The 26975-nt window shown below is 33.8% G+C and overlaps 4 protein-coding genes across 4 annotated transcripts; 3 read left to right on the top strand and 1 right to left on the bottom strand.

Moving 5' to 3' along the window:
• The first annotated feature begins 1204 nt into the window (after positions 1-1204).
• Positions 1205-5072, top strand: LOC108224282 (rho GTPase-activating protein 5). The gene is made up of 5 exons (XM_017398813.2): positions 1205-1968; positions 2819-2939; positions 3084-3203; positions 3735-3965; positions 4313-5072. Exons 1-5 carry the CDS (start codon positions 1562-1564, stop codon positions 4910-4912), a joined length of 1479 nt encoding a protein of 492 aa, XP_017254302.1. The 5' UTR covers positions 1205-1561; the 3' UTR covers positions 4913-5072.
• A 1262-nt stretch (positions 5073-6334) lies between these two features.
• On the top strand, positions 6335-13471 carry LOC108228037 (signal recognition particle subunit SRP54, chloroplastic). The gene is made up of 15 exons (XM_017403496.2): positions 6335-6623; positions 6710-6848; positions 6992-7059; positions 7138-7239; positions 8553-8705; positions 8851-8928; positions 9342-9467; positions 9574-9676; positions 10219-10319; positions 10716-10853; positions 10930-11073; positions 11750-11825; positions 12280-12365; positions 12527-12652; positions 13113-13471. Exons 1-15 carry the CDS (start codon positions 6462-6464, stop codon positions 13215-13217), a joined length of 1707 nt encoding a protein of 568 aa, XP_017258985.1. The 5' UTR covers positions 6335-6461; the 3' UTR covers positions 13218-13471.
• Positions 13472-15967: 2496 nt separating this feature from the next.
• Positions 15968-21747, top strand: LOC108224369 (ABC transporter B family member 29, chloroplastic). The gene is made up of 10 exons (XM_017398951.2): positions 15968-16759; positions 16923-17009; positions 17270-17377; positions 18019-18285; positions 19240-19323; positions 19520-19736; positions 19826-19911; positions 20152-20339; positions 20709-20838; positions 20967-21747. Exons 1-10 carry the CDS (start codon positions 16184-16186, stop codon positions 21111-21113), a joined length of 1890 nt encoding a protein of 629 aa, XP_017254440.1. The 5' UTR covers positions 15968-16183; the 3' UTR covers positions 21114-21747.
• Positions 21748-22048: 301 nt separating this feature from the next.
• LOC108224570 (F-box/kelch-repeat protein At1g57790) lies at positions 22049-25182 on the bottom strand. The gene is made up of 3 exons (XM_017399234.2): positions 25021-25182; positions 23056-24153; positions 22049-22416 (listed from the first exon to the last, which is right to left on the bottom strand). Exons 1-2 carry the CDS (start codon positions 25050-25052, stop codon positions 23064-23066), a joined length of 1122 nt encoding a protein of 373 aa, XP_017254723.1. The 5' UTR covers positions 25053-25182; the 3' UTR covers positions 22049-22416; positions 23056-23063.
• Positions 25183-26975: the final 1793 nt, after the last annotated feature.

Genomic DNA, 26975 nt, shown 5'->3' with positions numbered 1-26975 from the left:
TTACTTCTTTTGAAATGATGTAATATTCACAAAATGAAAAAAGCAGATATAAAATTAATTATATAATTTACATTCCGTTTTTCGATCAAAATTATATATATAAAATAATTCACAATCTTTCATTTATTTTTTCTACCTCATGATCTTTCATTTACTTTTTATACATTTTTTTTAATTGCATTTGATTTTATCAAATGGCTTATAAATTAAAACTGAAAAAAAAAACACTACTGATCAATTAAAATTTGAGTTGAATCTGTATAAGTACAGAATAAGTTTGCAAAGATCAGATAAGAAGGATTAGTATATAACTATATATTATTCCACTCTTCGTTTGTTACAATATTACTTTATTAATTAATACAACTATACAAGAACCTGCCGCGCAATAGGGCCAATATATTAATCCAGCATGTTTTACCTTTGCCAGACAGTAATGGAGAAAAGGAAGTGCTTAGTGGAAGAAAACACGATAAAATTAAATAATCATCATAACAGTCCATTCCAACATAGAGATTAGAGAGTGCTGATTAATTTTACTGTTTAATTTTTTAAAAACATAGGATAGGATAGACCTGACTACTATTCCTTTTGCTGCAAGTTACATTCCTTTATAAACTATAAGAAAATATATAAAAACTGATAATTAATGAGAATTAATTATTGATTATTTTTTTTTGAAACTAATTAATGAGAATTAATTATTGATCAATTGATGTTTGATTAATTAATTCAGATTTGTTTTATTAAATGATAATGGGGTGAAATAATATTTTTATGAAAAAATTACTAGAAAGTCAGATTTAAGTGAAATCTTGGTCAAATATTTAAAAAATTAGTTAGTTCCATTATATAAAAATTAAATATTTTAAAATTTTAAAATTGAAATATTAATATCACAAAATTGAAGGACAAATGGTAGTATATTATAATGACAGATAAAAATTAATTTTAGAAGTACATAATACCTATGCATCTTACAGATATATTAAATTGTGTAGTTGACTAACCTATTTTTTGACGCCTTGTAAGTTGTACTAGCAAGAACACCTAATAGTTGCCTAATTCTGCAAAAACTATAATTAAAGAAAAATAGTCTTGTTAATAATTTCTAGTGACTATAAAATAACCCATATTCTCTCTCAAAAAATCCAAAAATTAGATTATGGCCCCATTTAAAGGTGTTAAGCAAGATCTGCTCGAAATGATAAACAAAAGCACTCTTCCTCCATCTCCACACCCCTCTTTCCTGGCGCTCCCCTTATCATAATTCCCAAGCCATTGACCCTTTGTCCACTCATATTCTCACACACATTGTGTGTGTATATAAACACACACATGCGTGTGCTTGAAAGAACAAACCTTGATGATGTTTACATCTTACCATCCAAAAACCTTCCTTCACTCCAACTCCACTTGAATAAAGTTTGTAACTTTCACACATTTTGTGCATTTCTTTTGTAATCTACAGCTGATTCTACTAAATTTAGCAAACCCCACCAAACTATTCTTGAGTTTTTTTTCATTCTTTCTTGAATTTTGGTTGTGTCATTTATCAATAATGACAGATGTTATAGTACAATCTTCACCTAGTCACATTTCTTCACCTCAAAGCTCCATACCCATCTCAGATAATGATGTGTTTCACCAACAAACATCTTCATTTATTCACACTACTAGTCCTGTAGATTTGCACAGAGCTGAGGAGGAAGAGGGTATATTTAGAGAGAGAAAGAGGAGAGAGAGGGAGGAGGGAGATCAGCTGTCTTTATTGGGTGTTTGGTTTACAGTGTTTAGGAAGTCCTTAATTGCTTGTAAGAGTAGTGAAAGTGTTATCGAATCTATGGAGATTGGTGTACCTAGAAATGTTAGACATGTTGCTCATGTTACTTTTGATAGATTTAATGGCTTTCTTGGTTTGCCTGTTGAGTTTGAACCTGAGGTTCCCAGGAGGCCTCCCAGTGCAAGGTTTGTTTGTTTTCTAGGTTGCCCTTTTGAATCTTTTTGGGTTTTAAGTTGGGTATTTTTATTTTTTTTGAATGTTTTGTGGTTAAATTTGAATTTGTTTATTTGTATTGGATTGCTGTTAGTTCTGATAATTGGCTTATATCTGGCAAGATTTTCTGTTTTCAGATTAGCTCTTTAGTTTTGAATTTTTTTGGGTAATTGATTTGGTTTGGCAATTGTTTATTAGACTTGTAATTTATCAACTGATCCTGATTGTAATTTAGTAATTCAACTCGGAATGGATATCTGGCTTCAGAACAAGATCCCAGGTCTAGATGAATGTCTTACAGCAACTGATCTTTGTAAATAAGAACTGTTAAGTGCTAAATGATAATGATAGGCTTACTAGAATACATTTGTAGGAGATCACCTGAAAGTGAGACGCACAACCGTCAAACCGACATAGAAGAACATAGAATCATCCAGTCAAAAAAATGTTTTGCTTGTTAGGTGACTAACTATTCATTAAGTTAAGGTTTAGATTAGGTGTAATATGTTCGTCAGATAGCATATTAGGTGACCAACTGTCCCAAAACTATGGTCTTAGAAGTAGGTCCTGTTACCTATTATAATAATATGTTGTATGTCATTGCCTAGTTACTATGAAAAACTGTTATAGTTATCTGTTTTTGTATCAACAAGAAAGTAATCAGATCTTATGTACATGTAATATGCTTGTATGTATTGCTTAGTCTTTTATGTGTGTAAAGTTACCTCTTTTATGCTCACTCCATCATGTCAGAACCTTGTTGATATATCTGACATGATGAGAAACAAGTTGGCATAATTGACTTGGCCTACTTTTCTCCAGCACAAGCGTCTTTGGGGTTTCTACAAAATCCATGCAGCTTTCATTTGACTCCAGAGGAAACAGTGTGCCTACAATACTCTTAATGATGCAAAGACGTTTATATTTGCAAGGAGGCCTGGAGGTGTGTGATTCCTATATATTTTCTTTACAACAAATGTATTTTTCTCATATGTCATGTGCTTTTTATATAGTTATTATTGTCTATAGTACTCTCTAATGAAGCAAGTATTGATTGGTTCGACTTGACTCCATATTGCAAGTGTAGGCAGAAGGAATATTCAGAATTAACGGTGAAAACAGCCAAGAAGAGTACATTAGGGAAGAACTAAATAGAGGTGTGGTGCCAGAGAACATAGATGTACACTGCTTAGCCGGTCTCATTAAGGTAGTCATTTGCAGCTTGAAACATTCGCATTTGTATTAGGAAATAATATATAATATTCATCTGTACCATGGTCCTGAGTAATTTGAGAGACACAAGCATAAAAACATTTCATGGTTATAAAAATATCTTTATATATCTACTTAATTTATAAGCATGCGGTGATTTTTATTTTGAAACTCTTTTTCTTTCTTGGCTTCGACTACTTTCTTGTATTCTTTCCTTTTTTTTCTCTACCTTAAAAATTGGGGACCACTTGCCTTGTACTTACTTCGCACTTCATCCACTACAGGATAGGATATGTTGGCAGATATATTCTACCACAAGATCCTATCATCTTTTCCTAATTTGCGCAATTTAAATTTTGGATAGTGTTTTGAGACAGATCCCTCCTCTGAATCAGATACTTTTGATTACAAAAAGTAGCCACTCTGTCAAAATCAAAAGCTGAACCAAGTTCTATATTTCTGCAGTATAGTAATGATGCAATCTATTCCAGAATTTAATTAGTTGAGTATGTTGGCCTTTCTCTAGGCATGGTTCAGGGAACTTCCTAGTGGAATATTGGACTCTCTATCACCAGAGGAGGTAATGCAGGCCCAGACAGAAGAGGAGTGTGCTAGGCTTGTGACGCTCCTTCCATCAACAGAATCTGCTCTACTAGACTGGGCAATTAATCTAATGGCTGATGTCGCTCAACTGGAAACTTTTAACAAAATGACTGCACGTAATGTAGCTATGGTGTTTGCACCAAACATGACTCAGGTGAGTAGTAACTTCTTATTGTCAAATAAACATATGTATTCACAATGTAAAAGATGTATTTTACGCAACTGGAAAATTTCAAGACTTTCAGATATATTAGTCAAGAGGGACAAGAAAATCATTACACTGGGTCATGGACCTCCTCTTCTGGCTTCTACAATGTTTGAAAAAATTGTCTTTGAAGATCGGAAATCTCAAGTTTATCTCAAATTTATTTTTCCAAAAACTTAAACTGTGTATGAACCCTCCCTTCACAAAGGCAGTATATAAAGCTTTTGTCCACTGAATCATTGGGTAGGTGATCCCATCTGGTGTCATAAAAGGTTAACAGTGATTGATATTTGCAGATGGCAGATCCTTTGACGGCACTAATGTATGCAGTCCAAGTGATGAATTTCCTCAAGACTTTAATTGAGAAGACATTGAAAGACAGAGAAGACTTCATTGCAGATGCCGCCCCATCCCACTTGGAGCCATCTGATGAAGATGGTCATAACAGCTTTTCACAGCCAACAACTATTGAGGCAAATAAGACAGATGAAGATGAACAAGTATTCATATGCAAAGCCTTCCAGAAAACTCCTGCACACCCTTCCCAGGGTGACTCTTTTACCGTAAAAGATACTAATGGTTCTCACAGTTATATTGAGGATATAATTCCACCTGGAAACAGCCATATGACTGATCATAGTCTTAATGAATCTCCAAGTCAATTTGACACCAAGTCAGATACATGCGAAGATAATGATAATAAGATATCATCAAAAGGAACTCCATTGAACATGTCAAAAACCAGAAATGGGCAATCAAGTAACTCAAGTTTCAAAAGATGGTCCAGGAAAAGCAATGAGCGGCCTATGGTTCCTGAAGCAGCAGACAAGAGCCGTGGAAGCACCATTATTAGTCGCTTAAATTCAAGAATGGAGCGTGTTGAAGCCTGGCGATGAATATTATCCTTAATGTCATCATAAAGGATGGCAGGATTGTTGTTATATCTCTACTGACTGGTAGTGGAACAAGTAGGAGAGTGTGCATTGTGGTTTGAATATCTTGTTTATGGTTCCCATTTGTGTTTATTACACTTGTTGGTGGTGTTTCTTTACTTCATTTCGTCTTCGCCATCTCTTTTGTTGTTCATACTAATATCCCCTGATTCCTAACATGTCGAATTTGTGTAACTTTTCTACTCAGAGTCTTCATTACCATGAAGCCGTTTTTTAAGTTGTCAATGATATTTGTGATTGCTTATATTTATTGATCATTAATGTGATGACTTCTCTTGTTTCATTCGACTCCAATGTACTAATTAGAATAGGGCGATATTTACCAATTCTATTGTGGATGGTGAAAATCCTGAACGGGTTGTCTTAAGCATGTGTCGGGTGGATAATTGGATGTCGGAGCTTCCAGTAGCGTCTTGATAGAATGATAGTATCGAAGATAAGTCACCGGACTCTTGTACTCATATATAACACATTCTTATTTCGATGCTGCAGAAGACTGGCAATTTTCACTCTGGGAACTTGCTGGTTCACATTATGCTGCCCATCTGCACCAAAAAGGATCCTGCTTTTAGTGGTGAGAATACTATATCATCATCAGAAAATGGTATTGTATAGCAAATAAATTTGGACTTCTAAACTTGCAGGGAAAAGGATTATGAATGTATGAAAGACAATTCCGCTTGTTTCAGATGAATTAAGAATATGAGATAATTTGGTGGCACGGTTTCTTCGTGGTATTTTCATATTCGGAATGATCTCAACAATTGACATGCTTTTTATCGAAATGACAGAAGCTATTACAAAGCAAATATGCCTTAACTAATTAACTTTCATATCATCTCAAAAATGACTTTTGACACCTATTTTAAGGTACACATTAAGAATTGGTTTACAACCATTTTTAAAAATTTTCTTACTCTTTCTTCAAAAAAAAGATTTTTTTTTTCTTACTCTGTATAAAAATTTAAACATTAAATTTTTATTCAAAAAATAAAAATAAATTTTGAAAACTATAGACGAGGGAAGTAGCAGTTAATAAAACCTTGTTATGGGGTCGTTTGGGTTAGCTTAAAAGAAGTAACTTCTTGCTTATATTAAAGAAGTGGGGTAGAAGTGAGAAGTAAATAAGTTAATAAAGTGTTTGGGAAAGAAGCAGAAGCTGTGAGAGAGAAGCTAGCATTCTCAGCTTCTTAAAAGTGCTTCTACTTCATTACACAAACGGGTCAAGAAAAGCAGAAGCCAGAAGCAGCTTCTGATTCTTGTTCCCAAACAGGCCATAATATGCTCGGTTCCAAGATACACACGGTAATCTGGCCGCAGAAATTTGGTTGGTTAAACACGGAGATACTGTGGGACACTTAAGTGTGATTAAAATTAATAAATTACTTCTGCTAATGAAACTATCTATCTAGCTATCCAAAATATCCAGCAAACGGATAGAATAACAATACAAATCGAAACCTCCTTCTTCTTCTTCGTCATCTTAGAAGAGATGGAAGCTCTACACATCTCTGCAATTTCACACACTTATAAATCTCATCAAACCCCAAGCTTCAACTCCGCCAGAACATCAACACCGCATATTTGCAGCGCCTACTCTTCTTCTACTCATTCTCGATCATTGTTATCGCACTCAACATATAACTCATTCACTGTAACTACTTAACCACATCTGCTCTCTCATTATCCACCTTTGCTTTTCATTCTCTCTTATCTTTTTGTTTTTTTGTTAATCAACAGAGGCAATTATGGGGATTTGTACATTCTTCTAGTACTGATAGAAAGAGAGACTTGCGTAGAGGTTTAGTTGTGAGAGCCGAAATGTTCGGACAGCTAACTAGCGGTCTTGAATCGGCTTGGAACAAGCTCAAAGGCGAAGGTAAGGTCCCTCTGCGTTACTATCAATCTCTCTTTTGCGTTTCGGTACTAGTTAATTCTTCAATTGTAATTTGTGAAATTAAAGCATGACACTATACTGGAATTTTGTGTAAAAAAGTTAATAATTATGTGTGTGTTGTGTAGAGATATTGACAAAAGAAAACATTGTGGAGCCGATGAGAGACATTAGGCGAGCTCTTCTCGAAGCAGATGTAAGTTGTTCCAGACTAGTGTAATTGAGAAATAGCTGCTGTATCGTAATACGAGCAACTCAACTATGTGATCACCAGGTTAGCCTTCCTGTAGTGCGAAGGTTCATCCAATCCGTGAGTGAACAAGCTGTTGGTGTTGGTGTGACTCGAGGAGTAAAACCAGATCAACAATTGGTTAAAGTAAGTGTTCAACTGACTTTATTTTGTGCAGAAATAATGCAAGCAAACAGTGTTACATGGCCTTGAATAAGAATCTGTGTATAAACAGTGTTACATAGCCATTAATAAGAATCTGTCGTATGGGCCTGACCTCGCTGGCCTAATACATTGATGTTCATATAGGGTTTCAGTTTTTCGTATAGGTTTATTAACAGGCGTACTCTGTACCTGTTTAGTAGCTTGTAAACCTCTCTTAACTATATATACTAGCTGTGTGTTACAACATGTTGTAATCTGAATTCCTTATGGTCAACAAAATAAATATTCTGCCTGTGGATGTAGCTAACACTTTGTTAGTGAACCAAGTTAAAGGTTTGTGCTTTGATCTCTGTTGATTTTGTGTTAGTCTTTTTCACTTCTGTCATGACACGATACATCCCCTTTCCTGTAAAGTCAGTTGATATTTTGATTATAATTTTGAAGCTTGAAATGCTAGTACATAGAGATTGATAGCATTGATGCACATTAATAAATTTACAACATTTTTCCTTCTTTACATGATCATTAGTTGTTGGCTATATCGGGCATCATAGAATGATAGAATCTCTTGTACTATCATTGCACAATATTTTAATCAATTTTTCAAATCTGTCCAGTCCCTTGTCTTAAAAGGAAAGCAGTTGAAACATGAACCATACGTGTCTCTCGTAACTTCTGTATAACTGAATTCAGGAACTTAGGCGTAATGATCCTATCTTTAGTGAGGTAGGTGTAATGGCTAATTCTTGTTTTCTTAGTATGATCAATTGACATACCTCACCTGTAAGAAATTAGTGTATCTTGGGTATATTTGATACATTGATGTACCTTTTCCTAGCATTACTGATAGCATGTTCATGCCATTCAATGGTGAAAAAATTGGTTTCTAGAGCATTTTTATTGACCCTCTCATTTAATTAATTTCTAATCTAGTAGTATTCTACATTAAATGTTTTTTTCTATTGTTGCAAACTCAAACTTCAGTGACCACAATCTCCGAGCACATATCAATGATCACTAATTTCAGTCAATCATTTTCCACTTTACTTAATCTGTGGACAAATGCACCTCATTGTATTTGTTGTGTGCTTCTTGCCTTTGCTTAAGATGCACTTATCTGACTGATCGACCAATAGCAACAGCAAAACTTACCAATTAAATAAAATTAGCATAACACTTACTAATTACTAAATAGTCTATACTCTCTTTGTACTGAGATTCTTTTAATGGATGCAACCACAGTGATGTACTAGTATTATAGTTAAGGTGCTAATATGAGGATTCGTGTAATGCAGATTGTAAGTGAGGAACTTGTTAAATTGATGGGTGGAGAGGTTTCTGAACTGTCTTTTGCCAAATCCGGGCCCACTGTAATTTTATTGGCAGGTCTACAAGGTGTTGGAAAGACAACTGTCAGTGCCAAGTTAGCAGTGTACCTTAAGAAGCAGGTGTTAATGAAATTTCTTCCTTCACTCACTTCGAGTGCCAAAAAAGACTCGCAAATCGTCCATATTTGCAATATCTATTTGCTGCACCGTAAATGTGACTATCAGTCTGTGTGACCTTTGTTTTTGTAATTAAAATGGATTACAGGGGAAGAGTTGCATGCTGATTGCTGGAGATGTGTACAGACCTGCTGCAATAGATCAACTTCTTATCTTGGGAAAACAGGTTGCCAACTCTTATCATCAGTATGTTAATGCAGTAAAAGATAATATCTGTTTGTTTAATGTAGAGATATGTTGTGGTCCTTTCCCAGGTAATTTTATACTCAGCCTGATTCCTAATATTCGAAATAACTGCCTTTACAATTGTCTTTCTTGATTGTTTGTAGTGCCCTTTCTTTTGTTTCTTATTTTCTTGAAGTTGGTTGAAAGAGTCTTTCATTGATTTGTACCAACTTACTTTGTGTCATGTGTCAGTGAGACCTTTGTACTCCAGCGCAACTATTTAGTCTTCCTTGTAGCTTCAATAGATCTTTTTTTTTACTTGGCAAGTATCTATTTGTATTTTCTTTTAAAACAGCAATTATTTAGATTGAAAATCACTCAAATCATTCTCTGAGCCAGTTATCATGTGAACAGGTAGATGTGCCAGTTTATTCAATGGGCACTGATGTAAAACCAGCAGAAATTGCTAGGAAGGGTCTTCTAGAGGCTAAAAAGAAAAATGTTGATGTTGTCATAATGGATACAGCTGGAAGACTTCAGGTTTTCCACTGCATTAATTAGTACAGAGAGAGTTGAAATGTATCTTTGTTGTCTACGGACAATATATATGATTTATAGTGTCTATGCCATTACATTTTTATATCAGATAGATAAGGATATGATGGATGAATTGAAAGAGGTGAAACGGGAACTAAATCCCACAGAAGTTTTGCTTGTAGTTGATGCCATGACAGGCCAAGAAGCCGCAGGTACTTGCAGCAGTTATCTGATCTAATACATGACAAATTTTTTACTCTTTTACCATTGCCTCAGAAAAACATCCATGTACCATGCAAATTAATCATATTGCTCTGAACTAGAAAATGGGCATGCATTCCTTTTAATTTACCAGTTCTCCCAAAACTTCAAGTTGCTAGGAATGGACTTAACTGAATCAAATCATTTTACATCTTTAACACTTTCAATCTCATCCCAACCTTAATATGTGGAATCATATATGACTACTATGTCTCAGCCTCACAGGCACCCATACTTCCTTTACTCTGAACCTGGAACCAAGAGTAACTTGTATATAACCTTTCCTGAATCCCATGCATGCAGTATACTACAAAATAAGGCAACGAGTTTTCGCTCATTTATCTGCTTATGTTATCTAATCTGGTTTTACACATAAAATGTCTCTAACATGGATATTATTAACCATTATTGCTTGTATTATCTAATCTTCGCACATCTATTTGTGAATACAGATACTATTATGCCTCTCTTGATGTCCTTGGTAATTGTGCAGCTTTGGTCACCACATTCAATCTTGAAATTGGAATTACTGGTGCCATTTTGACGAAATTAGATGGGGATTCAAGAGGTGGGGCAGCTTTGAGTGTGAAGGAGGTCAGCTTTGTTAACTTTGACTTCTGATGGTTATTGTTTAACAACAAACTCTCCCATAAATACTTCATATACACTTCAAAGGATTAAAAAGACCTAAAGGAGACCGTTGATATTATATATATTTATCTTGTTTGGTTTTTCTTCAGCACTGTTCAAATCAAGTAAGTATGAGTTTGTCATGAATCCCCAACAGAGAGATGGTGAACTTACCTACAATCAAAACAAAAATAAAAAAATCTACACTTTATTATGCATATCATCTCTAATTAGGTAGAATATCAAGAAATCAAGTGGATTGGGTGTTTTTAGATGAATTTTTTTAATATTCTGTTGTTGGACTTTGTAAAGAGTGAAAAGTAGCACCTTAAATTAATTGCTAATGACTGGCTATGACAGGTATCGGGAAAGCCAATCAAGCTTGTAGGACGCGGAGAAAGAATGGAGGATCTTGAGCCTTTTTACCCTGATCGTATGGCAGGGCGCATACTGGGAATGGGAGATGTTCTATCGTTTGTGGAAAAAGCACAAGAAGTTGTGAGTGTCACGGATTAATCTTTTCACTTTCCTTGGCTTATTAAATTCTGATAGCTTCGTATTTACACTTGGATAGATGCGCCAAGAGGATGCTGAAGATATACAAAAGAAAATAATGAGTGCAAAGTTTGACTTCAATGACTTCCTGAAGCAAACTCGTGCAGTTGCACAAATGGGATCCATGTCTCGTGTTCTCGGAATGATTCCTGGCATGGGGAAGGTACCTTACCTGCATCTGTTAATGAAGTCTATTGAGAAAACTTTTTAGATTTTTTTTGTTAAAAGTATATTTCGTTAACTAATTTACATCTTTTCTTTATCCCGGTGCAAATCACGAGTTCAAATATTGTAAAAAGTTATTTATATGACTAGATTGTTCCTAATTTTAATTCATTGAAGTTACTCCTGTGTTATTTATAATTTTAATAATTTTTCAAATCTTATTTTCGCAGAATCATTTTATTGTTAGATTGTACTATAAGAATTCTAATGATTGTTCTTGACAAAAAAAATCTAATAATTGTAAGAAGAACCGAAATCAAATGCTAACATATATTATATGCAGTTGACAGATTTCGAAACTTAAACCTTTGATTTTATCATTAAAACTAATGATTTATTTGTTTAATGTTGATATGCTGAAGGCGGGATTCGAACTTTAGACCTTTGATAGCATTTTATGTATTAAATTATTAAATAATCTTTACTATTGGATCTGACTGTTATAAATGGTCGTTATTCTTTAACCAACTAACCAAAGCTCCTGCGTATAGTATCAGTAGTTCAGATTGATTTATAGGTTTTATAAGCATCCCTGGACAATATAAAGACTAAGCAGATCCGTTTTCCTTTTTTAATGCTTTGTTGAAAGAACATAAATTTACTTTCTCCTCTAGGTTACTCCTGCTCAAATTCGAGAGGCAGAGAAGAGCTTAAAGATAATGGAGGGAATGATTGAAGCAATGACCCCAGGTTTTCCTTTGACAAACAGCTTCTTTAACTATTTGCTTCAAATGTTCTGGGTTTTAAGACATTTTTCAGCTTTTGCCAAACATAGAGCTTGTATGCAGAAATGCAAAGTGAGATTCCAACAATGATTTTATGAAAAAATAACCTGATCAAAGATCCCACCTTCTTAATACTTGCATGTGTTCTGATCATTATGTTTTACTATGAGGAATCAAGTAGTTTTTAACTTTGGTTTACTATGGCAAAGCCTACGGTTTCAATAGTTGCTCTACACTTTATTTAGAAGGAAATTGTTCTTCAGGATTATGCTGTCATCTGTGTGTGTGTTATGTCAGTATTTAAAGATTGGTTCATTACGGAAATTATACTGATAGCAAAGCTAGTGATATTGTACATCAAAGCTTTCATAAGTGGAACTTGTCTTGTAAAAGCAACTAACTTGCCTAGCTTTGTACAGAGGAAAGGGAAAAACCAGAACTTTTGGCTGAATCCCCAGCTCGTAGAAAGCGAGTTGCTCAAGATTCGGGGAAAACAGAGCAGCAGGTACTTAGAAGTAGCAGGATGATTAGAATTTAAATTACTATATGGCTTTCTGTACTGTACCATAATGGCCTTCTGTACTGTTTACTTCTTCTTTATTACTGTATATGTTATTTTAATATCAGAAGTATTTTCTCAGTATTAATTTTTTGTGGCGGAATTAGGTAAATCAACTTGTTGCTCAATTATTTCAAATGCGAGTCCGTATGAAAAATTTGATGGGTGTCATGGAAGGTGGATCCGTACCTGCTCTGAGCAATCTTCAGGAGGCTCTTAAATCTGAGCAGAAGGTACCTCTATCTTTTAGTTTTCCATTGCACCTACTGACCTACACATGTCTATGGATATTGAGTTATTGTCTAATTTGTCATGTTCAGAAAAGCCCTAGAGAGTTTATCATTATTATCTAATTTATCATGTTCAGAGAAACCCTAGAGAATTTATCTTGCAGGTTTGCGAATTAGTTTTGTTATATCTTTATTTTTTGCAAATATACTACAATTTATAGTGACAAGAGTTTATAATGCATAGTTGAAAACTTCGGGATCTGCAGAAAGGGCCTTGTTTATCAATCTTACTTTTCAGGAGTAAAATTGAATGGATGAATTTGAGATATACTGTCACCTATAACTTGAGACTTTTGAAAGCCCAGAATTTGTTTGCTGGGGTTGTAAATTTGAACTTTGGAAATTATATGATATACTATCACCTATAAGTGCTTCCTACTGAGAACTTTCTTCTCTGTTATAGGCTCCTCCAGGTACTGCCAGGAGGAAAAGGAGATCGCAGTCAAGGAAGCAATTTGCAGAATCAACATCCTCCATGCCTAGTCCTCGTGGTTTTGGCTCCAAATAATTATTTTGGTTTCGACTCTCCCTATGTTCATAGATTAGCGAACATAATGTGTATTGTGTAATCATATCATGACGTGTAGAGACTGTTGTAGAGATTAAGGGGCCGTTTGGTTCGCTTCAGAGAAACGGAATGGAATTCAGAAAGGGAAACGCGGGGAAAGGAAAAGAATGATCCTGAATTGTTTTACCTGTTTGGTTTTGTTGTAGAAACGGAATGAAAATTTGTGTGATTAATTTTATATTCGATTTTTTTAATATTATATAATTTCAAAAGAGTTAAATGTATTCATATCTATAACAAGATAATTTATTTACATTCTAATAAATTAATATAATTTATTTAACCATACTATTAATTTTTTAAAATAAATTAACATGTGGATTATGTCACAATTATATTCAAATAAAAAAACTAAATTAAAAATTATTTTTAATTCTTAAAAATACTTTATATGATAATCTTTTATTTTAATTGTTTAAAATATGAATTATAACTCAAAATAGAAATAAGGTGAGGAAAGGGAATCCAAATACCTAGTTGGGGGTGGGGAATGAGTTATGAGCAATATTGGGTAAACCCATTACTAAAAAAAGGGAAAGGGACAAAACAAACACGTACAAAGGGAATAGGGAATCCAGGCTGATTACCTTTCCCTTTCCTGAATACCCCTAACCAAACGTCCCCTAATTTAATCACATTTTTCACCATGTTAGATGTTTTAGCTTATAACTGCAGTACTACCTTAAAACAATACTACATCTATACTATCTATACTATACTATTAAAGCCGAAACATTAAAAGTTTGGTCGGTCGGTACTTGGGCCAATACTATACTATTAAAACCGAAACATTAAAAGTTTGGTCGGTCGGTACTTGGGCCAAAATACGGGCCTATCTATATAATCAATTATTCTGGGCCTATTTATATATAAAATTATTCTTTTTAATTTGGGTCAAAATACGAGCCTATCTATATAACCAATTAATAATCCTTTTAAAATCGAAACATTAAAAGTTTGGTAGGTCAGTACTTGGGTCAAAATACGGGCCTATCTATATAACTAATTATTCTGGGTCTATCTATATAACCAATTATTTTTTTAAATTTGGGTCATAATACGGGCCTATCTATATAACCAGATAATCCTTTTAATTGAAATATATTACTTTTTTTATATTTTTGACTAAAAAACTCAATCTTCTAAAATAACATTGAGAAACATGGTAATTACTTTTTAACTAAAATATATTATCTTTTTATAAATTTTCCAACTAAAAAATTAATCTTTTACAATTAATACGGACATTGACGACATATTTATACGTAAAGATGTGTGCCAAAAGTCTAAAAGTCATATAATAAAAAATAGAGGGAGTTTTATTATATTAGTCGGGCGGTTGGTACTTGGGCCGAAGTACGGGTCTATCTATATATTAACCAATTATTCTTTTTAACTAAAATAAATTATCTTTTATATATTTTTTAGATAAAAAAACTCAATCTTCTAAAATAATATCGAGCAACATAGTAATTGTATTTTTAATCAAAACGCTTTATCTTTTTTAGATTTTCTAACTAAAAAACCGAGTTTTTACAATTAACACGGGCTCCATATATATAAAAATATAATATCATTAAATATAATTATTAATAAATAACATGTGATATTATTCAACCAAAATACATTAATAACATTATTTTTAAATACTCTAATGATCTCATATTAAAAAAAATATTACAAATCTGTCATATACTATATATTATTACACTATTAAAGCCGAAAATAAAAATTCGCTTGGTTGGTCAGTTAGTTGAGTTTGGTGAATCGTTTGGTATTCGACCCACGGAGCTCTTGAATTTATAACATGTTATAGTATATTTTTTATTATCAATTAAACCAAAACGTTAAATTTAGGTTAGTATGATGGGGAGGTATTTGGTTTCATGCGTATGTTTTATATTATATTATTAATTATTATTAATAACGAAATATCAAAGGTTGATTGGTTAGTTTATATCTGAGTTTATAGGCCACCTTAAATTATAACATGTAAAAGAAAATATTTTAACATTCTCATTAAAATATATATGTTCGACCAAATTTTCAATTAGCCATTTGACGGACTTAACCATGAAAAATTTATCCAACTGTTAAATAAAACATTTATTAAACCACGTTATTCTATCATAATTTTATTTTTACAATAAAATTAGGTAACTTTAAAATATATATAATAAAATAACAAATATGTTAACCGTCCGTGCATTGCACGGGTTATAAGCTACTCCCTCCGTCTCTAAATACTTTTCCTGTTTGTACTTTTCACGTTTGCCAACACACACTTTTGATCGTTAATATCTTTCATTTCGTAGTAGCATTAAATATAAAAACTTCACCATATTAAAGTACTCGTGAATACGAATCTAACAAGATCACTCATGACTATATTTAGTTTTATAGATTAGATTTAAATAAGTAATTTGTCTCATGTTATGAACAGTACCGACATTACAAACAGGAAAAGAAAAAAGAAACGGAGGGAGTAGTGTATTATATTCTTGAAGTATTCAAAAGTCTCTTTTCTCTTCTCTTCTAAAATTTTTAACAGATATAATATTTAACTTTTCTGATTTTATCTCTAATTTTTTTTTTCTTTCAAACAAAATATAAACAGAACCAAATACAGAGTATAAAATTAGGATGACCACGTTATTTCGATTTATTAAATTATTAGAATCACATGTTCTATTATTTTTTACAAAAATATTTAGGATCGGAGATTCTCTGGATCCCTGAAACTACGGCATAGGAGCATAAATTCTCCTCGTAGAACAGTTACTGTTCAGTAGTGAAGTTCGAATTTTTTAAACCAATCACATCACACTGATCAAATACGTCTCCCAGAATAACAGTTAACAACACCGCCGGCGGGAAATAATTATTACCGTTCTTGATTATCCGGCATGATCACTCGCACTCCCTTATTTCATCAAACCACTTGTTCATCTCTCACACCCTTCTTCCACTTGAAATATAAACCTCACCCATCTAATTATCTCATCTATCCCCGCTCAAATCTTTCTACAAAACCCATCAAATCATCTCAAACCCCCATTGATTTAACCCCAAAAATCTCATCTTTAGACTCTATCAAGCCTTTTGTGACATCAGAATGGGAGAATATACTGAAGGGCTGGCTCTGCAGTGCAGTGTCAGTGTATGCGTTATCGAAAATCGTGCCCCGGGTTGGGGAATTCTCGAGTGTGATGAGTAGAGGTGTGATTGGATTAAGACAGGAGGGGTTGAAGATTGGAGGGTTGTTTTTTATTTTAGTTGTTGCGAGTTACGGGCAGCAAGCGTTTTTGTGGGATGCTGCTTTGAATTGTGTGTATAAGATTAGAGTTCATGTGTTTGATAGGGTTTTGGAGAGGGATTTGGTGTTTTTTGAAAGTGGGAATGGTGTTTCATCGGGTGATATTGCCTATCGGATCACTGCTGAAGCTTCTGAGGTTGCGGATACTGTTTATGCTATTTTGAATGTGGGTGAGATTAAGCTATTGCATTAATCTAAAATGTTGTTTAAACCTGTTTGGCTGAGATCTTCTTACAAATGAATTTTGTTTTTTACGTGTTATTGATTTTTAATATGGAAATGTAGCCTTGTTTTGTGATCTGATTTAGTATGGTTTCTTTGTATTGTAGACTATAGTACCAAGTACTTTGCAGTTATCAGCTATGGCTACTCAAATGCTGGTTAATAGCCCATTGCTCTCGCTCATCTCAGTCTTGGTAAGGAAAGATAAACTAGTAAATAATGATTTTGTAGCACAAAGTTCTAAATTTCCATTTTGCCGTTATAAGTTATAACTGTTTAAATGGTAGGGATCCATTTTGGAAAGTGCAAGTTACCTTTAGGAACTTGTACTTCCCGACTGCCTCTCTAGGTTGGGAAGAAAGTGTACTTTATATACCCTTATGTTGCTTGAAAGTCAAATTGGTTTATGTGAGAGTTGGTTAAAGATTTTAAATTTTTTTCAGCATTCTTGTAGGTGATTCCGTCAATGACTCTTGTCATTACTTATCTTGGGGAAAAACTTCAAAAGATCTCAAAGGAGGGGAATATTAGTATAGCTGCTCTCGCAGCTTACCTGAATGAGGTATATAAATATAAAATTATAATGTATAAGTAATAAACCAAATTATCAACATCATTATATCATGTGTATGCCTCCACACAGTGACGGACCCAGAAATTTTTCTCAGTGGGTTCCTTATTTTATTTTATAAATATAAGTAATAAATATTTAATTAAATATTAATATTTAAATATTTGATATTAATATTAGATGTTAATTTAAAGAACACCGGAAACTAAAAAGTATATATTTATACAAATATCTTAATAAATACGAGATTTTATTTCGAACACCAGTCGCCCAATAGTTTATAAGATTTCTGAATTATTGAGGTAGATTATAAGTTTGGTAAATATTTTAGTGGGTTCCTGCTAAATTTTAAATTAATTTTTAACTGAAATTTATCTTATAACTACACTTCGACGGGAAATTGAGTGGGTGCCCGGGAACCCATAGCCATGGCTATGGGTCCGCCCCTGCCTCCACAGGACTCATATCTGATTTAACAAACTCTGGCTCTCATTGCTGCTCTTTTTCTCTGGTTTATTTTGGCTTCTGTGCCGCCTCTTAAAAGTTTATGTCACCTCATGCTGTTACAGAATCCTTGATCGTGTTTCCTATTGGCTGATGCACCTTATTAGCCTGCAATTTTATTGTTTCAGGTCCTACCGTCAATTCTTTTTGTCAAGGCAAACAACGGAGAGCCCTCCGAGAGTCTTAAGTTTCAACGTCTTGCTTGTGCCGACCTCTCTGAAAGATTGAAAAAGAAGAAAATGAAGGCCCTTATTCCTCAGATAGTACAAATAATATACTTTGGTGTGTTATTTATACTTTGCTTCGGCTCTTTGGCAGTTTCAGGGGGCTCTTTTGATTGCTCTCGCCTACTTGCTTTCATGACATCCTTGGTTCTATTGATTAGGCCAATACAGGTCCTTTTGTTTTACCTAAAACGTTTGTTGTACATAATCTCACTATTCTAGAGTGTTAAGTTTTGGTTATTGTAACTATAAATAACTAATCTTCCCATGGACTTGGATGATATGTTTAAGCTGTCTCTAGGATCCTGTATTTAGGGTAATTTAGTAAGATGACTAGTCGACATTGCCAATTTCGTTTCCTCCAGTGAACAGTTTTTGGGAATAATCAGTAAAAGTTGGCTGGCTAAACTAGGTTAGTAAAGCACTTTTGCACCATGTGTAGTTTGTCGAGTTCGTATAGTTTTTTTTTTGATGATTAATATATCTCCGTAAGTATAGGGAAGGGGTAAGTGAGAATGAACTCTAGACCTTCTAATCTGCATGTTCTAACTTCTTTTTCCTGAAGATGTGTTTTCAGTGTTTGCTTATAATAATTTTTGTTCTGGACATCCTTTTGTTGTCTTGCCAGTTACCATATATACCATGAACACAGCATTTACCATTTACCTTTGTTCCTTCATCTTTTGCCCCCCTCCCCCTCTTTCTTACTGAAGTCTCAGTGCCAAGGATAGATGCTATTATTCGCTCATTAGCTGATTAGATACTACTATTCTCTAATCAGTTAAGTTATGTTGTCAGCAAATAAGCTTAATTTTGCTATTTTTTTATAATACAAAATACTGCGGTCAAATTTTGTTTCTTTTTTCTTTACATGAAATATAGTGTTACTACTTACTGGTATTGCACATTACCTTTTTATAGGATGCTTAGTACCCAACAACTTCCTTGCAAGTAGCTACCTTCCTTAGTGGAGATAATAATTAAGTTTATTTTTGGTTTTAAATATTCGGTTTGTGTTGGTGTTTTTATAACATGCTTAGAGCTCTGTTGTTTTTCTTCCCTTGGTGCACTTTGTTATCAATTTTTTTACTCTTCAGCCTCTGAGGAGCTTGAGATATTACGCAGGATGTGGGTAAAGCATATAATGAGTTGAAGCAAGGAGAGCCAGCTATTGAACGTTTGTTTGACTTGTCAAGGTTCAAATCTCAGGTAAACACTACATCAGCAGACACAAGTATATTTAACTAAGTGTGTGTGTGTGTGTGAAAGCAAGGCCTCTTTATCTAAATTGAAAGATGCGAGGGTAGCTTTGAGATACAGTTGTGTACTGTATGATTTCCTATGGGATTGTTTATCCACAAGACTGATCAAAATTGAGTGTCCTTACTACACATTTATCATGTAGATGACTGAGAAACCAGATGCAGTTGATTTAGACTCTGTGAGAGGCGATATCACATTTTACGACGTCTCTTTTGGATACAAAGAAGGCATGCCTCTTGTGTTAGATGGATTAAGTCTTCATATTAAAGCTGGAGAGACAGTTGCTCTAGTTGGGCCTTCTGGAGGAGGGAAGACAACCTTTGTTAAGCTTCTGCTTCGCCTTTATGATACTGTTTCTGGTGAGTCCTCTATTAGTGCAAATATTTAGCATGATATACAATAGGCAGATAATGTTAAAATATATATATTATATCTTTATCTGTTTCAGGTTGTATTCACATAGACGATATCAACATAAATAATATGCGACTGGGAAGCCTGAGGAGACATGTTGGTCTGGTTTCGCAGGATGTTGTAAGTAGATGGCAACTGACAACTAAATAAAGTTCCCTAGTATCTTTTTTTTTATTTTAATAAAGCTAAAATATGATTTTCTCTGAGCTTTTACTTTTTTCGAGAACATCGCTAGTTACTTGGATTTAGCTTGGGTTCTAATCGCTCTTATGAGAAATGGCATCAACTGTTTTTAATGTATTAACGTGTATCTCTTCAAAGAGTCGAACCTATCTATTTAACTATTTGTATTTTCATCAGACCCTCTTTACAGGGACTGTTGCTGAAAACATTGGGTACAGGGATATAATGACCGAAATTGACATGAAGAGGGTGGAAGCTGCAGCAAGAACTGCAAATGCAGATGAGTTCATTGATAGACTTCCACAACGATATGCTACCAATGTTGGACCCAGGGGATCAACATTAAGCGGCGGCCAAAGGCAAAGGTCTGGCTTCCAGCTATTAAATTGTAAAACTGAAATTGAGTGTTCGGGAAGAACTTTATTAGTTAGAATTTTATAGCAACTTCATCGCAGGGCATCTTATTCGGACTACATATCAAGTGTACAGCATCATTGTCTACTTTTGCCTCTGAACTTCCGTTCAGATTTCTGTTTTGTTTTATAGGATATATATTTCAGTTAATGGGAGGTTTAGAGCATCCCACTACAATAGTGTGTCATTACTCTATTGTGATGTCTACATCTAATTGGTGAATAATTTTTTTCCCCATGTTTCAGCAAAGATTATATTTCATCGGTGCATCTACTTGGATGGTTGTTGACCTGCATCACTCTTATTTTTGTTCGTCGCAGGTTAGCAATTGCAAGGGCACTTTATCAGAATTCATCCATTTTAATTTTAGATGAAGCAACATCGGCTTTAGATAGCCGGTCTGAACTATTGGTCAGAGAAGCTGTGCAACGCTTGACAGAAGACCATACTGTAAGGATAAACTGATTAAAATTGGTTCTCTAATATCTGGTTGCCTGAATTCTTCGTCGTTCTGCTTTTACCAGTCCTTATCCGCCTGTTGATTATCTGATAAGCAGGTGTTAATGTTCATATCGCAGGTCCTAATAATCGCTCACCGTTTGGAGACAGTTTTAATGGCAGAACGAGTATTACTTCTGGATGCTGGGAAGTTGCAAGAAATACCCCGCTCATCTCTTCAGGTTGATGAGAAGATTTCGTTAACTTCAGCTGGGCTTGTAATATGATAGCAGCATATAGGACTCATTGAGTTTGTTGTTACATATTACTTTCTCCGTTACGTAATACAAGTCATTTTTGAAAAAATTACACATATTAGAAAACTCTGACAAGAATGAATGTGGAAGAAAGTCCATATCTGTTCTTGGCAAAAAGCAAAGTAGTGGAATTAATTATTAAAAATTGTATTGAAAATAGAAATGGTTAAGTATTGTGGGACGAAAAATTTCTTTAAGATCGACTTGTATTATGGGACATAGGAAATACGTTGCTATTGTTGGTTAAATCCTTGGTCTGCTGGACATGACATTACTGCCGGTGTAGTAACCGCAGATGTGAATCTTATCCTTTTAGCATCTGCCTTTGAAAGAAAGGTGGAGTGTGGAAACTACATTTTGTTTCAGCAAGTTTTAACAACACCGTGGCAGTTTCGTTTCCCCTCTCCAGGACTTTGCATCTATTGAAAATGGTGTCGGAGCATCAACCCAGGAAATAATGAACTTAGTCCCTCCTGAGCCGTGAATTATGTATTTATCCTTTCTTCTGTAAAAATTTAGTGTGCATTCATCTTCTGTGGATGTAAAATGAGATGCAACACGCGTGTCTTGCTTATTGCTATTTATAAGTCATTTTGAATCTTTATATGCAGGATAACACTCGGATTCTTTAGAGTGTCTTTAATGTATTCAAGCAGAGTAAAATGAACTCATTCGGAATATGTACATTTAACAATCTCCCTCATTTGACACCTTTGTTTTCTTTGTAATCCTTTATCCACGGGGAACATGATTGCAAAAATTGGGAATCAAAACTAATCGGTTATTTTGCAGATGTTTGGTTTGTTTTAACATGAAAATGTTATTTACAGTAATTTAATAACTTGCAGGCAGAAAATATATTTTGCCAGTTTGCAGAACATTTAAGTACTTCTGATACATATATATCTAGTAAACAAGCCTGTTATGTTGCTTGTCAATGCACCCAGTACATTTAGCCAGATTAACATTCAACAACTAGCATTTTCTACTAGCAATCTGCCTAGGGTGGAGCAACTGAAGACCATCCACCCTATAACAGTACATTTAGCCAAGCTTAACATCCAACAACTACCTTATTCTCTACTCTAGAAAATTTACCTGAAGCAAAGTATAATTCAAAACATCCTAAAGATACAACAATGCTCATCACAAACAATGATAGCATACTGTTCTTCTCATGTCTCGGGAAATCCTGTGTCTGTGCTGATGCTTTCAACGCTTTTGCACATCTGGAAAGTCATATGCCGCACCTAACATACTCTTGCCAAGTTAACTGCAAAGAAATAACAGACTTCGCCCATCAGATCACGATGTCAATTTATGGAAGGAAAACAAATTTATTGGACCACCATCTCGAGAAAAAATGTACAGTAAGATAGACTATATTATCTAATATACACCAGCTGTTCTGTAAAACGTCCACCTTCTAAACTCCATACTAGAACCTCTTACAAACTAAAAAAACATAAAAAAAATTACAAAGCTGGAAATCAAAACTGGCAATAAACTACACAATAACTACAATAATAAGTAAAAGATTTTTAAAAAAGGGAATATTGTATGAATGCACTCTCTTCTTTACATGAAAGAAAGAACTCGGTTATGGAAGCAAAGGCATATTATCCTACTTCCCAGGTTACTCACACTTTTTCTTTAAAAAATTACGATGATATCTCCTCTGGTGTTTTATGCCACATAACCAAGTAACAGCCTCTTGCTGTGTAGAGATGCTTCCCCCGTCGAAATCATAAGTTTAGTGAGAACTATAGAATCAAATATATAAGTTAATTATCTTTATTATCAGATATTATCAAGTAGAACAGATAAATGAGATGAAGATCTGTACACCACAAAACATATTATTACCATTTTTTCCATGTACACGACAAATTTTTAAGATGGACAAAGATACCTGCTTTGCTAAGTCTTCACAAAGTCGGTGAAGTCCTCTGGCGGTTCAATCCAAATGCTTTCAAAAGGATCTTGTTCTCCCCAGTCATGACACTGCTTTCTAGGATAATACCTAGTGTGATCAAGAGAATATGATACGCATCTCTTTCCATAAAAGCGAACTTTTGTGAAATAAACACTATTTCTCATTACTCCAAGAAGATCTGTTCTTGCATGAGACGTTAAGAAACTAGCAAAGAGTGTCACACCTCCAAGTGTATTCATTTCTGTCCAATTTGTGCGCTCAAGCTTATATACAATAGGGTTTTCATTCTCACAAGTGTATATAACAAGAATATCACCTTTATACTCTGTCATAAACTTTCCCTTCCACCAATTTTTCGAATAGAAGTTTTCTGGACATTTGGGTGGGGGAACGCCACAGACAGTCCAAGTATGTTCTTGTGTATCATAAATTCCTAGCCAACCAGTCAGACTTAGACAATAAAAGAGTCCATTGCAAAAGACAAGCTTGTTCCAAATACTGCTAACAAATGGCAAGCGATTGCGGTAATTAACCGTACTCCACTGTGTTGCTCCAGGGTTACATGTGCTAATAGAAACAACTGTTGGGCTAACATGTCTAACCGTGAAAACAAGACAGTTGGGAGATGTAGGAGCAGAAGAAAAGGCAACAATTTGGTATGACAGCTCGAATTTGGGTAATTTAATTAACTCTCGCGTAAAAGGATTAAAAAACAACAAACGTTGCGTCATGGGCTTATATAGAAGTAACCAATTTTCTTTTGCATAACAAACCCTACAGCTGCGCAACTCTGGAAGCTCGACAAGATAAGTCTTGCGCTGACAAGGGTCGTAGAACTCAAACAACTCGCCATGTTTAGGAAAGTGCATAATCCATGGCGATTTTTGTACCACCCTGACCGAAATAGCCGCCGACTGCCATTTCTTGCAGACAGCAGAGATGCAAATATTATCCTTCAAAGTCAACCGCGAAATTATCAATTCCAAGAGCTCCATGGGGAGCTCAGACCATAGGTCAACGGCTTCTTTAGCATCCTCATTCGATATTTGACCATCATTTAATGCTTCAGCTAAACTACAAAACATAGAATCGTAAAAACCAAAAGGTGTTAATTTCAACCAATGAACAACATCTCTTAGCATACGTCAGAGCAGACTACGTTAGTGTACGGGAAAACATACAACAATCTTATTTATACAAGACCAAAATGTGTTAATTTCAACCAATGAACAACTCCTCTTAGCATACGTCAGAGCAGACTACGTTAGTGTGCGGGAAAACATACAACAATCTTATTTATACATGACACAAATAAAACCTTCAATCCAAACTGTCACATGTCATCTTAGTTGAACAATAGTTGCTACTTAAAACAGGTAGAACAGCAGGCTTGCTGTAGTTTCTACCATGATTTCCGTACAGAAGAATATGCATATCAAATGAACTCGAATCATATAAATCTACCTTATCCAACTACAACCAAGACAACTTTCTAGTCAGGAACCACAAAGTTGAAAAGAGAACAATATAAACACACTAGAAAGTACTACTACACGACTCCAAATTACCATCCGAACCAATCAAAATCATAATCTAGAAGCCAATTACATGAAAATTACCTAAAGACCCTAGTCACATACACTAACATACTTGAACCCTAACTACCAAAATCAGAGTAAATTCACCAGCAACATCCATAAAAACAACTCAAGATCCAAAGATCTAGTCTCAAACAGATTTAACACCATATAAACTCAGATGTGCATCAACAACTCAATTCAATTGCAATATAGTTTGGAACAATAATTAAAAGAAATGAATTATATACAGAAACATGCAATTTCCGATTGAAAAATAACAGAGAAAAATTAAAGTAATCATTTTAAATAACTAATCAGTCACATCTTGTGTGCTTGTTAAATTGGAGATTAGAGGACTCACGATTTTATCTTCTTTCTTTTTCTTCCAGCCATGACAGACCCAAAAGCAGCTCGATACAGAAAAAGAGAGATTTATATGGTACTCATATATATGTGAAATGACGGTGGACAAGACTATTGTGGTCAGACAACAAGAGTTTACCTTGGTCTTCTCCACTCACACGTGTCAACAGTAGAGGTTATTTGATGTGATTCAGAACACTTTAGTTATCATAGGTGTCATCTCTGGTTATGACACCTGTCCTTTTATTTTATTTTATTTTAACGGCCTCGTTTTCTGTGCAAACATTTGAGTGTTTCTTATCGAATTGTTTCCGGATTATAGAAATAGTACTCAGCTTGACTTCTTTTTAAATTTTTTTAAGATTTTAAAAATATGATATATAAATACAATTGAGTTTGGAAAATTAAATTTAGAAAAATGTAACTCATCAGGTAGTCTGACTTTATAACAAATATACTTGAAGAGTTGAGTTCTTTTGAGTTGGTATTTAAATCAAGATATTAAATATTATGTGTTTATAATTTTTAATTAAAACATAAATAATATATTAAATTATCAAAATTTATATATAATTTATTATTATCATGTAATATTAAACTAACTAATTATTAAAATCCTTCGATAATAACAATCATTGCATAAAATAGTGTCCAGTAATTTATAAAAATAGTATTTGTTCGTATCCGAATATATTTTAAAAAAATTTGCAGACGGCCACCTATAATGAAAATTTATGTCCATATATAAAGTATGAAAATCGGCCTCACACCATTTATAAATTAATTAATGTTTATTTATTTTCAATCAACAAAAAATTTTAATTTAAAACTCTTTCTGGATTATTGCAAAATTAATAATATGTTAAAACACGTTCTTATTATTTTAGTTAATTCATTTGAATTAGGATAAATTTTCAATTTTCAATTTTCAATTGCTAGTTAAATATATAGTATCTTTCATTTAACCCCACTTTAATAAGATATTTAAATTATTTTTAAAAGCTTTGCACGAGAGATACTCTCTTTGTATATAATATTATATAAATGTTAAGATATCGTTTGGATTAGTAAAATTTCATCATTTTTTAAAAATAATAAGAATATTTTATATTTTGTGTAAAACGTTATTCTTCAGTTATCTATTTATCAATTTATATCATAATTCCTGAACGATACCACGTCAACAAGTCCACGTAATTCCTAAATGCCACGTCATAAAGCCACATATTTTAAATAAAACACGTCAGCAACACAAACTCATCAGTTAATTCATATATGTCAAGTTCCTTACAATCCCACAAATTATGCATGCATCCATGGATTTGTTTTTAATTGTATTAACTAAAAATCATCCCCTTTCTAATTTTTAACTTATTTTTTAAATGTAGTTATTGACCTATATCTCTAATTTAAAAATGAAAAGACTTCCCAAATACTCTCCAAAATATGAAACTAATCATCATTATTTCTAAATTAAAAATCAAATCAATTCCTATAATCTATTTTTAAAATTCAAATTCACCGGTATCGCTCTCATCTTTTTTATTTTTCTCCTCCCCTCTAAGTATGGTTTCAAGCTCTATGTTAATTGAATGATTAGTATAACTTGCACAGGAAGTTTATTTCATACAATCAATATACTTATATAGAGGAGAAGCGAGGGGCGTGTACGTGGCGCCTCTCACATCGCTCCGTTCTATTTTTCTAATTTTCTGGAATTTTTGGATGAAAAATACCAAAAATTTGAACTACCTTTTTTAGTTTCGGATATATTAGAAGCAAGTTTCAGAATCTGGTTTTGTTTCAGATTATTTATGGAATATAGTAGTTTGAAAGTTTTAATTTGATTTTGTTTCAATATAATCTGATTTTGTTTCAGATTATTTATGGAATATAGTAGATTGAAAGTTTTAATTTGATTTTGTTTCTATATAAAGGAGGAGCGAGGGGCGT

The sequence above is a fragment of the Daucus carota genome, chromosome 6 (assembly GCF_001625215.2).
Source record: "Daucus carota subsp. sativus chromosome 6, DH1 v3.0, whole genome shotgun sequence".
Classification (NCBI taxonomy): domain Eukaryota; kingdom Viridiplantae; phylum Streptophyta; class Magnoliopsida; order Apiales; family Apiaceae; genus Daucus; species Daucus carota.
This window is presented reverse-complemented; position numbering and strand designations above follow the sequence as displayed.